The 14,495-nt window shown below is 39.7% G+C and overlaps 1 protein-coding gene across 17 annotated transcripts in view; it reads right to left on the bottom strand.

The window, feature by feature from the left end:
- The window catches only part of ryr2a (ryanodine receptor 2a (cardiac)), a 175,526-nt gene that overhangs the window by 32,213 nt on the left and 128,818 nt on the right, over window positions 1-14,495 (bottom strand). For 9 of the 17 annotated variants that reach the window (XM_054759480.1, XM_054759422.1, XM_054759432.1 and 6 more), the window contains 12 exons: window positions 12,286-12,420; window positions 11,895-12,007; window positions 11,659-11,755; window positions 9,498-9,604; window positions 9,373-9,424; window positions 9,051-9,282; window positions 8,713-8,792; window positions 8,561-8,637; window positions 7,634-7,707; window positions 6,564-6,581; window positions 277-357; window positions 121-209 (listed from right to left, as the gene is read on the bottom strand). In XM_054759480.1, coding sequence (XP_054615455.1) covers window positions 121-209; window positions 277-357; window positions 6,564-6,581; window positions 7,634-7,707; window positions 8,561-8,637; window positions 8,713-8,792; window positions 9,051-9,282; window positions 9,373-9,424; window positions 9,498-9,604; window positions 11,659-11,755; window positions 11,895-12,007; window positions 12,286-12,420 — 1,155 coding nt within the window. Of the gene's footprint in view, window positions 1-120; window positions 210-276; window positions 358-6,563; window positions 6,582-7,633; window positions 7,708-8,560; window positions 8,638-8,712; window positions 8,793-9,050; window positions 9,283-9,372; window positions 9,425-9,497; window positions 9,605-11,658; window positions 11,756-11,894; window positions 12,008-12,273; window positions 12,421-14,495 lie in introns of all 17 variants that reach the window. The other 8 variants (XM_054759474.1, XM_054759556.1, XM_054759497.1 and 5 more) reach the window with 6 other exon arrangements.

Genomic DNA, 14,495 nt, shown 5'->3' with positions numbered 1-14,495 from the left:
TTCATTGAAAAATGTTCAATGTTTATGATGCTAAAATCCTATTTGCATAATAATTTGGAACACAGTCTAATTATAGTCATGCTGAAATATTCTTATTTTTTTAAGAAAAAGAAAGCTAACCTGAACTCTTAGAAGGTAGTCAACAGTGGAGATGATGATGTTGACGGTTGTATTGTTCCCTGTTTGAGTCCTTAAGTAGTTCTGGAAGTCTGTAACAGGATATGTACATTTCCAATTTAATAAGATAGCTGTCGGCTGGCAAATTCACAAACATACCTGAGTTGTGTCCTTCACAGAGTAGCTGGAGGAAGCGGAAAAGGTCACAGGTGAACTCATCATCCTGCATGACCTTCTCACCTGGCCCGTAGAGAAGAAACCCACACACAGACATAAAGTAAACACACAAACACATATACAGATATAGAAAGACACATGCAGACAACCATAAGCAGGTAATCCAAGTACACACGGAACACGGACATATGCAAATTGACACAATAATGCACACAGTCACACATACATTCAGAAAACAGACACACAAAGCAAATAAAGTCAGGTAATATTGAAAAGAAAACTGAACAACACACAGGAGAGCAATACACAGATGAGAAGACTGTGTAAATAAGTACTTTAATAATAATGGTGCTTTCTTCAATCACTAAAGGGTGTATGGTCCCAATACACAATTCTTATAGGATAGACACATATTTTTGGATGAGCAGTGAACAGCCACAGCACTTAAAGGTGGAGACTTTAAAAAAGCAGCACTTTACAGTCAGGAGGACAATCTGATAATGTTTTCTTGTAGACTTTGTATGTGGTTTTGGAGAGGATATGTCAAAGATTGTAGCTTGAGTGTGAATTTAAAATACATGAGGAAAGTCCTAATTATTGACTTTGGTAAAATGCTGCTTTGATCCATAAAGTGCAAAGAAAGGTTATTCAGAATGATGAGACACCACAGATATTAATATCAACATGAACAAACACACCAGTACAGTATGGGAACAAAGAGGACCAGGCTGAGGTAATCTTTATAGTTGCAGTCACAAGTTTACATACACTCATCATGGGCATATTCATTGTAATGATTTATTTTAACCATTTTCCAGGGTGGACTAATGGTAAGATATACAGTGGGGTTTGGCCGCCTTCCTGATTTCTTACTTTTTTGTTTGTCACAGTTAAATGTTTCAGATCATCACACAAAGTTTGATGTATTAGTCAATGACAACACAACTGAACACAAAATGCAGTTTTTAAATGAAACTTATTGTTCAGGAAGAAAACAAACTCCAAACCTACATGGCCCTGTGTGAAAAAGTGATTGCCCTCTAAACCTAATAACTGGTTGGGCCACCCTTAGCAGCAACAACTGCAATCAAGCATTTGTGATAACTTGCAATGAGACTCTTACAGCGCTGTGGAGGAATTTTGGCCCACTCATCTTTGCAGAATTGTTGTCATTCAGCCACATTGGAGGGTTTTCCAGCATGAAGCACTTTTTTAAGGTCATGCCACAGCATCTCAATAGGATTCAGGTCAGGACATTTTCTCTTGCTTTTCTTCAGCCATTCAGAGGTGGACTTGCTGGTGTGTTTTGGATCATTGTCCTGCTACAGAACCCAAGATGGTTTCAGCCGGAGGTCACAAACTGATGGCCAGACATTCTCCTTCAGGATTTTTTGGTAGACAGCAGAATTCATGCTTCCATTTATCACAGCAAGTCTTTCAGGTCCTGAAGCAGCAAAACAGCCCCCGTCCATCACACTACCACCACCATATTTTACTGTTAGTATGACGTTCTTTTTCTGAAATGCGGCGGTACTTTTACGCCAGATGTAATGGGACACACACCTTCCAAAAAGTTCAACTTTTGTCTCATCAGACCACAGAGTATTTTCCCAAAGGTCTTGGGGATCATCAAGATGTTTTCTAGCAAAATTGAGATGAGCCTTAATGTTCTTTTTCTTCAGCAGTGGTTTTCGTCTTGGAACTCTGCCACACAGACCGTTTTTGCCCAGTGTCTTTCTTATGGTGGAGTCATGAACACTGACCTTAACGGAGGCAAGTGAGGCCTGCAGTTATTCAAATGTTACTGTGGGGTCTTTTGTGACCTCTTGGATGAGTCATCGCTGCGCTCTTGGGGTCATTTTGGTTGGCTGGACACTTCTGGGAAGGTTCACCACTGTTCCATGTTTTCACCATTTTTGGATAATGGCTCTCTCTGTGGTTCGCTGGAGTCTCAAAGCTTTACAAATGGCTTTATAACCTTTTCCAGACTGATACATCTCAATTAATCTGTTATAACAGGGGGGCAATCCCTTTTTCACACAGGGCCCTGTAGGTTTGGATTTTTTTCTCCCTTAATAATAAAAGTTTCATTTAAAAACTGCATTTTGTGTTCAGTTGTGTTCTCATTGACTAATATTTAAATTTGATTGATAATCTTAAACATTTAAGAGTGAGAAACATGCAAAAAAATAAAATAAATCAGGAAGGGGTGAAACACTTTTTCACACCACTGTATATGCATAAAAGTGAGGTTTGATGTTGTAAGCTACTTTTCTGAGACGTTTGGTGCAGTCAGCTTTTACTGTGAAGGCTGGAAGTGTGTTGTTGGGATTGGGCAGGAGTGTCCAATGTGCGGGTTGGGGGCCATTTACGACAAGCGTCTGGTTGTTTTATTGGCCCTCGGCACATTCTAAAACTCCAACAGGAAAACTAAAAAATCAACAGCAAAAGTGGAAAAAATAGCAGTAATTCACGAGAATAAGGCCAAAATTATTAGGAGAATAAAATATTAGGAGAATAAAGTCATAACATTAAGAGAAAAAAATAGCATAAACATGTGGTGTTAGAGATTAAATGTTAGAGATTAAAAATGTAATTATTTTAAGAGTCATAATATAAGAAATAAAACAGACTACATTTTTAGCAAAATTACGGTTGGGTAAAAATATTACCATAATAAAGTCAAAATATTATGAGAATAAAGACGAATAAAAACGATGCAATTTAAAATATTTGTAAAAAAAAAAGTAAAACAGTGAAAATGGGAAAAAGAGCAAAAAAGAGCAACATAAGGCGAAAAGGTTCATTCATGCTAATAATACGCTTTGTCACCGATAACACGAATCTGAGATGCAGGCTGTTCTTTAAATATAAAACAATGTCTCAGCATACCTACATGGGTTGGGTTAAAAAATTTCGAATGACCCCCGCATCCTTTGATTTTCCAGTATGCAGCCCTCGGTGGAAAAAGTTTGGACATCCCTAGTCTTGAGTGTCTCTTGAGTTCATGGCTGTCGTCCTGCCTTCACAATGTCAGTGGTCATCTTAATAACACCCTCGGTTACATTGTGCTTGTCTTTGTTTATACACTATACACAATAAATAAAGAGCTTTAAAGAAATCCCATAGCTAAGAGCATCAAATATGTGTTTACAACCTTCTAAATAAAGCTATTAACAATATTGGAGCCCTCTACACATTAAATAACACCTATATAGTCACCTTAACACTCCTATTACCCAATATAGTAGACATAATAAGCGTGAATAAACCATTTAAGACATTATTGTGTTTTTTCAGAAATTAATAAATGATCACTGTTTTGTGGTAGGCTATGGTCTGTTATTAGTCAAAACAAGTCGAAATACATGTGATATGTAGTATTCTGAACACTAGGCATCAGTTATGACACAAAACAATGATGACACATTACCTTACAATACTTTACTTTAACACCGCATGACGTCATGAAGTCAGCCATGGCATGATAGAGTGAACAAAATATCTCTTCCTATTCTGTCTGGGAGTGGTAAGTTTTTGGCTTCTTAAGTTTAGAAGAAATAAATTGGAACTCGCGAGCTGGGGGCGTCTCGAGTGCCTGCAGCATTAGAGTTGCATTGTGGTATAAACAATCAATAACAGGAATGTATAGGTGACTATAGCGATGTTATTTCATTCTCACAGGGCTCTCATAAAGTCAAAAACTGTATTTAGTATGTCATAAACAGGTTTTGCTCTGACTACAAAAATATTCAATTTATTAACATTGAATCCTATATTGCAGAAATTCATTTTAACAGGTTCGGGTCTGGAGGGGCGACTGTATTGTGCCTGTTTTGAGATCATTCAAACCTGCAATAAATGCCTGTTGGTCTGGTGCTTGGTCAGTAACATTACTGACACCTAGTGACCAGTGTAGAATACTACATATCATTCACAGCATCTTTGAATAGGTCTTCTGAATGTCTTATGTTTGCATTGTGGCTCATGTTGCCATTTTTATGCTTGAAAATAGTTCATTTAATAAATATTAATAATATGCATATTTTTGACTAGTAATAGGTCATATTCAACTGCATGATTCATTAGTTGATATATTTTGGAAAAATCGTGATAGAGTGAAGCTTCAAGATGACTGTACGTTACATAAGCTATCTGAACCGGTCTCATCGGACCACAGGACATGGTTCCAGTAACACATGTCCTGTGTCTGATTGTCTTCAGCAAACTTTGCTGGCTTTCTTCATCATCTTTAAAAGAGGCTTCCTTCTGAGATGATGGATTAAGTTTGCTGCTTTGGTCAGTGGATGTTAAAAATGGCACTGCATGGCAAATAAAGGAAAATGTGGGAATAATTGTTCCTGTTGACAAAAAGGTTTCTCTCTTTTTGAACGCGGTGGGATTGTTGAGCTGCATAAGCAAGGCCTTTCGCAGCTCACCATCCCTGCTGAGATTGGGCGCAGTAAGACTTCAAAGATCCTGAGGGTTATGGAACAAAAAAGTCAAGTGGTAGACCCCAAAAAATTTCACTGGCCCTGAGCCGGAGGATCCATTTGGCTGTCCGTGAAGACATGGGACGATCCTCAGCCCAAATGAAGGTTGTTACTGGTGCTGAGTGCAGCATCTGCGAGGGAATGGTTTTAAGAACAAAAAAACGACTTCAAAGGTGTCTCCTCCAACGCCACAAAATTACCCATTTGGAATTTGCATGGGAGCTCCAAACATGGGACATTGTAAAAAATGTAACCTTGACAGTCCTGATAGCTTCCAATGTTACTGGCATGACAAGGAGATCCCACCTGAGATGTTTTCCACACGGCACAGTGGAGGGGGGTCCATCATGATCTGGGCTGCTTTTTCTTTCAATGGAACACTGGAGCTTCAAGTTGTGAAGGGGCGTCAAACGGCACATGGCTATGTGGAGATGTTGCAGGGGGCATGCCTCATGACTGAAGCCAGTCGTCTGTGTGGTACAGTTTTTTTCAACAGGACAACGCTGCAGTTCACAATGCCCAGAGGAATAACCGCACTCTTTTGGACCATCCTGCGTGTTCCCCTGATCTAAATCCAATTGAGAACATTTGGGGATGGATGGCAAGGGAAGTTTACAAAAATGGACATCAGTTCCAGACAGTGGATGCCCTCCGAGAAGCCATCTTCACCACCTGGAGCAACATTCCCACCAGCCTCCTGGAAACTGGCATCAAGCATACCCGAACCAATTTTTGACGTGATGAACAAGAATGGTGCAGCTACTCATTACTGAGTCCTCTTCTGAACATTTTATTTATTTATTTTTTTTTAAGCTATGGTCTTAAACTTTTGATCAGCTGATGAACAGCCTATTTCACTTTAATGGTTGTTTGAAATAAATTGTTTAGTTGTTGAGCTTCTATAGTGTTCAGCATGTGTGGCAGCGCCCCGATCAGGAATACTAAGATCATTGGCCTGCCTACAGTCAAGTATGGTGGTCAAAGACCCATGATCTGGGGCTGCATGAGTGCTGCCGTCACTGGGGAGCTGTGGTTCATTAGGCAAACAAATTTTAAAATATACTGTGAGCATGATTTCATCCGTTCTCAAATTGGTCATGTGGCAAGTTTTTAACATGATAATGACCATAAACACACCTCCAAGACGCCAAACGCCTAACGCCAACTCAGGACAAGCTCACGTGCTCACTATAACCTTTATTACACACTTTTTTATGGATTTCTTTTTAGGTATTCTGTCTCTCTCTGCTAAAGTAAAACTAGCAAAAATGATAGACTGTTCATGTCTTTGGAAGGGGTGAAACCAAACAAAATCAGCAAGAGATCAAATAATTATTTCCCCCACTGTAATAATCAGCACAATAACCAACACTAACGACAGCAGCAAGTGAATTTGGGTTGACAAGTAGAGGTTGGGATCGAGGCTAGATAATTACGTGTCTTAGCTTGCTCTTGAATGCACCAGACGCTATGCAAATCCTGAGATTCAAGTCTTATTACATCTACTCATTCTTACTACAGTATAAGATCATTGCAAAGTAACGGCAAAAGTGTTATTAGACCGGAAAATATCAAGAGTGAGTTCACTGGCCAAGCAAAAAAATGTGAGAAATGGTGACAGCGAGGCAGTGGAGTAGTTTAAGGCACGTTCAGAGTTGATAAAGGATGTATTTAGAAGAACTAAACTCAGGACCTGGACAGAACTGACACAACTGATCAACTGCAGCCAAAGAGAGTTCCATCAACACACAAGGAATGGCTTGAAGGCATAATTACCACGCTCATGAGTCATGACTGAGGAAGGGAAGAAAGTGCAATACAACAAAATGGGGGACAAGACAACAGGGAAGGAAAGAAAGAGAGAAAGAAAAGGAAAGAAACAAATAAAGGGTTATATTTATAGGGAATAGAGTTGCACAATTATGAATTTTACTGTTTTGTTACTGTAGAAGAAATACTTTTGACAAAACCACCTATCGGTAAAGTTGCCATAAGTCAATTTAAAAATAGTTTTTGTAAGCCTTTACATTTTTGTTCAACAATATGATATGATGTAATTGTGCAACCAATGACATGTAAAAATGCATTGAAATGGAAAAACTTAATGCAAAGCATTCAAAAACATTCTCGAATGTATTTTAATCCCTGAGGTTCGTTTCTGGGCTTCTTTTTTTCCCTCCTTTTCTGAGATGTTTCATTTTTCAAAATAATCAAAGGAGAGAATTTACAAAGTTCTTACAAAGTGTATATATGTACTGCATATACTACTCGTTATATAATATTGAAAAAAATAAACAAATCCACTCAAATGCATTCATTCTACAAATGAATATACTCTACTTCACAACTTAACCACATATTCCTGTACTTTACAAGCCATTCAACTCCACACTCAGTTCTTATTCTTTCAAAAAGTGTATTATTTTGTGCATATGAAATATTCATACGTATTTCTTTGCTGTTTTCCTGGTGATGTGCAGCGTTGTTTTTGTGCCAGTCTTTTCTTAAGGCATCAATACCCTGCTAAAAATTGTAAAAATAAATAAATAAACAGAATTAGGACTCCCAAAAGCATGTACAAAAATTTGTTATGGTCTGTCCACAATTTCAGGGTTGATTTGGTGTGGAACGCCAACAGCACTGCACTTCACCACACGTTGCATACTCACATAGTTTCACTCCAAATGATTGAACCCGGACTGTAAATTAAATGTTTTTGTGTTGTTAGTTTATTCACAAATACTGCAAATTTTAAATACGCTGACTTTAAAATTGGGGTTCAATCATTTGGAGGGAAAATGTACAATCCAAATCATTATTTATTAAAAAAATTAAAAAGGTTTTACCTGATCCCTCCTCGGTCACCATTCCAAGTCCTTCTGCTTTGTTCTGCCTCTCAAATGCATTTAGATCTAGAACGCTGACGGGAAAAAGAGGTTTGCTTTAATTTTGTCTTTGATGATATTTTCAAGTTGAGTCCAAAGTCACCAAAATTGTGACTCGAGTTCAAGTCGTGTGACTCAAGTCCACACCTCTGTTGCTTAACAATAGTACCCCGGCAGAGGCACACAGAGTCTGACGCTCTTTTTTTTTTTTTTTTACTTTAATCCTACCTTAACATGTCAACAGCAGTGCTCAGTTCTAACACGTATATCTCCAACTCGCACACACTTTTCTCCGTCGTACCCGCACTCGCAAGAACACTTCCTCATTGCTCATAAACATCGGAACTCAGAACATCAACACACAACACAATCGGTTCATTACATGGGGCCGTGCATTTTAATGCTACAACATTAGGCGATGGTCGTGGATGAACGGCACAACAATAGGTCTAGGATTTCGCATTCAAAATTCATCAATAGAATGCACCTGTCATTGTTGTCTATAACATACTGGCTGGCCGTACCATAACCCCACCACCACCATCGGCCACTCCATCCACACTGCTTGCCTGTTGTAATTCCAGTTAAGACTCACAATCATACATTGATTTGCTGCGAGCTTTGAGGCCAGTTTAAAACAAGTGTGGTGTTCTCGTAGATGTGAACGTGAGTATGAATAGTTGTCGTCCTGACTTTGTCTGGGTGTACTCCAGCTCTTGCCACAAATTCACATGCTCCAAAGGGACGGATGGGAGTTGTGTCTGAAAACCTGAAAGGATCCGTTAGTCTTTCTAGGTTCATTTTAACCTCTGTTTGACCTTTTATCAACCAGTACAACCCCAAATCTCTGGTGCACTTCCACAGTCCTAAAGCAATAAAAATGTTTACCTGCAAGACTGCATGAGGCCAGCGAGACTCTGAAAGAAGCCCACATCCTTTTTGTTCTTCAGATAATCCAGCATTTTCTGTTAAAATGTCAGACAATCTCGTATTCATTGAAATTTAAAATGCAGTGATGGACAGAGGAGAGGCAATGATACCTGTTGGACGGTAGAGTTTCCTCCATTGAGAATAGCAATGCCCAGTTTTAGAGTGGAGGCCACCATAGGGCCTATCTCACCTGGTGCAAAGGAATCGCACAGACTCCTCTTAGTTTTCTCTTTACACCGAGAGTTAATACATTTGTTCCATCCCAGGACTATGCAAACACTTTCCAATACCATAATTGTGACATTCAGTAGTAGTAAATGAGGGTTGCTCGGCCTTGGAGCCATTGCAACTTTTATTATTTAGAATTGGTGCTTTCTTTACTCGGTACCTTCAAACAAATTAATAAATAATTCATTAATTAAGGAGAATACCAATGAAAACTCCTTACCTTTGCTGGCACTAATGGTCTGAAGCACCATCTCAGCAGCTCCGCGGTCATGGAGCCTTTCTTGCTGATATAACAACTTCTGCTTTTCCATCTCCTTTTCCTGTCCACGGAAAAATGAAAAAAAAAACCAACATGTTTGACTGGTAATAGCATGCAACAAGCTATGAAGAAGAAAACCTACTTCAAAACTTTTTACTTCATCTCCATCTTCATCTTCTTCATCATGGCAGCTCTGAGGGAGAACAACGGAAAGGAAACAAAGATATCGTTGAATAAACAATGGAGAGAAGACATAATCCAAAACATGTACTCCGGCACGTACCTTGGCCATGATGTCAGCGTAAGCCATATAGAGATTGTCTTCATCCAGTTTACTACAAGAGCAAATATTTGATTTAGAAATAAAATAGTTGCCCTTGAGCAGAAGGCCAAATAATTGGAACCCACCACTTCTCTGTCAGGGCTGTTCGACTGAAAAGCTGGATGAGCTGATGCAATGGGTCGATTTGCTTCACTCCCTCTTCCTCCTCAAATGGCTCCTGTTCGCTCGATTTCTGAAGCACATTTAAGCACTTGTTACTACTTACTGTACTTATTTACTGTACGATGCACTACTGAAGTGAGATTGATACAGCGACATGGGCAATAATCAGTTGAATATATTGAAAAAATGACAAATACGAGACATTTTCCGAGCCTGCTGACTAAAACGTAGAGTCAAAAAAGCCACATCATAAAAAAACATAAAAAATAATGGCACAATGTGATGTTCATGAAAAATAGTGGGGAATAAAACCTTGCAGTCACAAAACATTCATGTCAGTGATAACAATTGTGATGATCGGACACCATGTTTTTTCAAATATCAATACATAATTCACGTAACATTTTATTCACATGGAGTAATTTGGCCCCATCACTACGACCCCCCCTAGATTCTTGCTCTGCAGCTGCTGTGTGTTAGAAGAAAAACATAAGGCGTTCAAGACGCTTCCCATACTATAACACGCGTGGTGGCGGTGGACACAAAAGGTAACGATTGTTATTGGCTTTCCAAATACCCTATACTTCGTCAGTGTCATCTGTTTATCTTTTCTCATGTAGATATAATTTGCCCACACTTATCTAGTCTGAATCGCTTTCCAGGGTTGTTGCTACACTGTATATTCTTGTGAGGTGAATCAGGGAGTCAATGTCATGCTCATTCTTGGCATACAGCTTGATGTCATCATTACCTTGTCAACCAGTGGCTGGTGTTTGGTGTTGTTTTCCGTGCTCTTCTCATGCATTGATCCATAAATGTACCTTTTAGAGGCCAGTTCTCCCAAAGTTATGAGCTGATCAGCTAGTGAAACACAGCTTAACTTTTGCAAGCTATTAGTGTAAGTACAAATGCAGTATAAACGTTATGGTAGCTCACATGCAACGTTATCCATCCGTCAATAAATCTACTGTATATAACATGAACCAACAACATCCACATTCATTTACATAGCAGCATAGTTTCCATTTCTTTCTGAAGAAGTTTTGTCTGAGTCTGTCATGTCTGATGCCATTACGACTAATTCCATGGTTGTGCCATTGTTTTCCTGACGCCATTTTACTTAAAGCCTATTCCATAAAGATGGCAGAGTTTTTCCAAACCCCTAATAGCTTTTAAGATGACAAGCAGCGTAGAAAGTGGATGGATGGATGGATGGATGATACCTGATAACAGACACTGCAATTCTATAAACTTGTCAGATGACACCCACTTTCTTGCCGCTCGCCCTCCTTTAGTAGTTTTTACAAGTAGATCATGAGTGTGGTGTGCGACTCGTGAGTGCTAGGTGTGCTTCATGTAAGGCTGTCGTATGTTTCACTCACTAGGGACATACCGTGTGTGGGCATCGTACGAGGCTCATGAAGCCTTTGATTGCAAGATGGGCGTACTGGCTTCCTACGGCTCCTACGGCTATCGTGACTGGGAGAACCAGAGTGTACAGCGGGAAGAGCCGCCTGCTGTGGCCGGGTAAGGTGCATTAATGTCGGATATGCTGTGTGAGCAGCCAGAGTGTACAGCTGGAGGAGTCGCCTGCTGTGGGAGGAGCCGCTGCTATGGCCGGGCAATGTGCACAATGTACTTTTAAACTTGCGACACACGCACTCCTCCTCTGCCTTGTTCTTGCGACCTGGCTGCGTGCAAGGTTTTCCTGCGTGCATGCAGAAAATAATCTGCATGCTAATTTTCTTCCTAAGGGTTTTGCGTGCTGTCTGTGGGTTTGAAAATCTGCGCGGGCAATGTGTGTATCTCTTGCATTTTTCCCCATTATTGCCAGTATCCAGCACGTAGGAGCACGTACGTCGGGATGTCACTCTCCCTTAACTAATATGATGGTTCAAGGTAAAGGTGCCCCTTTTAAAAAGCCAAAAAGCAGGTGATTCTTCATGATGATTCCATTCATATAATATAAACAGACTGGTATTAAATTGTGTCCCTCTAGTCTATATTAAGGATAAAACTATCCCGTTTTAGATATTAAAATCCTGAATGTCCACTTATTATTATTATTATTATGAAGAAGATAACATGCGACATTTGTAACTGTACAGTATGCTGGGATCTTACAGCAAGATCCTCTATTAGTTTGTCTTCAAAGAAGTGCTCTTCTGCTTCAATCCAGGATTTCTCGTAGCCCTGCAGGAACAAGTTGACAGCCCGGTGCCTAGTTTGGAGGAGATCATATATTGACTAAATAATAGCAATGTCATAATATTTAACTTGTTTTCTAAGCTATATTCAATGTAGATTACAAAAATATTTCCACTCATGATTGTGTGTATGTGTGCATGCACATAATTTACCTGGGTAGATTATAGAGGGGAGCCATCCTAAAGCAAGCAACTACAGCTCTCTTTCGCTGTTTGGACAGTAATTTGTGCCACACAGCCTTCTTGCTGCGCTGGGGATGTTCAACCTGAAAACGACAACAAAACTCAGAGGGCTTTCAGTTTATGTACCGTAGGTTGGCAGAAAAAAAGGGTGAAAATGAAAAACAGAAATCACAGTAACCTTGAACCATGGCCAGACATGCTCTTTACTGCAGAGAAACTACAGTGCCTGAATATGATTTGGAATACATACAGGAAACGTATGCTTTCACATCGTTTGTGCCTCATTTAAACAATTTTGAAAAGAATTTATTTGTTGATGCATTTTTATGAACAATAAACTGTAACTCACAACAACTCGAACCTGGTCTAAGTGGAAGAGGACATGAGCGATGTTCAAAACTCTTTCCACAGTCCTCTCTGGGTCAGAGGTGTAGTCACAGTGATTCGGAATGTCTCTGTACAGAGCCATCTGCCATCGAATCGCTGGGTCCTGTAACTATAGAAGACACACACACACACACACACACACACCCACGGTGTCACAAGTGTACCATTTATGTGAAAAATGTAAATGGTACAGTCGTCCCTCGCGACATCGCGGTTTGAACATCGCACCCTCACTCTCATGTTTTTTTAAAACTCATTAGTAAAACTCATTATTAGTTTAAAAAAAATCATATTCAAACAAATTGTACATATTCCTGGCCTAAATTAAGCATTTTCAAGCATAAAAATGACGAAATGAACAAAAATCCAAATATAAGGCATTCAGAAGATGTGGTATATAGTGTAATACAGTATCTGTGAATTGTGTGTGCGACTTTAAGAGTAGGGGCCTGGGAAGTGACGTCAGCTAGCTAGAGTTGACTGAGTTTAGCTGAGTGTTAGCATGGTTAGGAGTGTGGAGAGTGCTGACTGGCGTGAGTTGTGGCCGACAGCAGCTCCTGTGTGAATGTTGACTTCATAAGTGTTCTGCTGCTTGTTAATAAAGCGACTGAAGTGCATCGTGAGTGTCTTCTTAAAGGGGACCTATTATAAACATTTTTGGGCCTTTGTATTGAATTCCTATGGAGCAGCTTCACACGATAACAAAAAGCTTTCTACATCTTCCAGACTATGCACCTCTTCCTGCAGTGTTTCCTGCCTTCCGCCCAAACGGTCTGTGTAATTTACTCAACCCCCGGCCCTCCTCCAGGTATGCCTCCCGCCGAGCCCACTCCGCTGTGATTGGTCACACTCCCAAGCACCCCCGAGGACTTCCGGACAGCTGGCAAACCCCTTTTGCCCGATTACTTACACAAAACAAACACAGTTAGGACACTGATAAATTGTTACGTACAGCTTGCTCTTCTGACTCTTCAACACGACCAAGTAACGTTGGAAAGGCTTCAGACTTCAGCAACAGTTTGGCAGATAGTCCGGCTTCATATTGGCCCATGTTCACAAAACAGTCCCATGTGAAATGCCGTTAACAGATGAGCATATTTTTCTCTTGCTAACCGGGAATCAGCAACTCCGACCATTTCTGCCTGATGCTTGCCTCTTTAGGCACACCCGAACAAACATTTCCTAGGAGCCATTGTTCGGTGTGCTGGTTGCATTGACGTCAACGGAACTCGGTGTTAGAAAAACTCTGTAAAACACAGCGTGCGGCGCCGTCCAAACCTGTTTTCAGGTCTCACTCCCAAATACACAAACCTCATTATCTGACGCGGTGGCATCGTTTAACACAAGAATACAACATTGTAACAACGTTTATAGGTCAGAAAAGAGGAAAAGCATAATAGGTCCCCTTTAACCAAAAGCAGCGACATTACTGTAGTATTCTCCACTGGGCACAAGGTGTCAGTAATGTTACATTGATGAGACAACAGCCACCGCAGGAAGTACGCTGTCAATGCTAACGTGTGAGTCTATGTCTTATTTACGCCTATAATGGTAATGGTTTAAATTTATTTGAACATGCATACAAGTTACAATGGAATGCATCACATAATACAATTTACAGTTCCACATATCCAAAAGGAGTAGGACGAAGCAAAGCTTATTCAGTCCTACCCCCCATCCCTTCCACATCTGTTGCTATACATTTAGTCACTTCCTGTATTCCATATCTGATTTTTTTAATACATAGAAAAGTGATAAGGTAATGTTACAATGTATGGTAATATAATTGTTAAGGTTTTTCCACAATCGTAATAAATAATAATCATGTATAATACAGTAATTCTGCAAAGTCTTTCAAGTTTAGTTTTTCCCTTAGATCATATTTCTCCTCTCTTGTAGAAAAGTATTGTATTGGATTGTATGACATGTTTAGGTAGCAGATTACCGTTTGCTTTATGCATAATTTTAGCTGTTTGAAAATCAACTAGATCATCAAATTTTAATAATTGTGATTTTAGAAATAGAGGATTTATATGTTCTCTATACGCAGTGTTATGGATTATCCTAACTGATCTTTTTTGGAGTACATCTCATGAGTGAAGATTGATTTTATAGTTATTACCCCATATCTCCACATAGTAAGACCCCATATCTCCACATGTAATAAGATATGGTAATACCAGA

Source organism: Dunckerocampus dactyliophorus, chromosome 2, assembly GCF_027744805.1.
Source record: "Dunckerocampus dactyliophorus isolate RoL2022-P2 chromosome 2, RoL_Ddac_1.1, whole genome shotgun sequence".
Taxonomy (NCBI): Eukaryota; Metazoa; Chordata; class Actinopteri; order Syngnathiformes; family Syngnathidae; genus Dunckerocampus; species Dunckerocampus dactyliophorus.
Note: the sequence above shows the minus strand (reverse complement) of the source record. Positions and strands in the feature narration are given on the sequence as shown.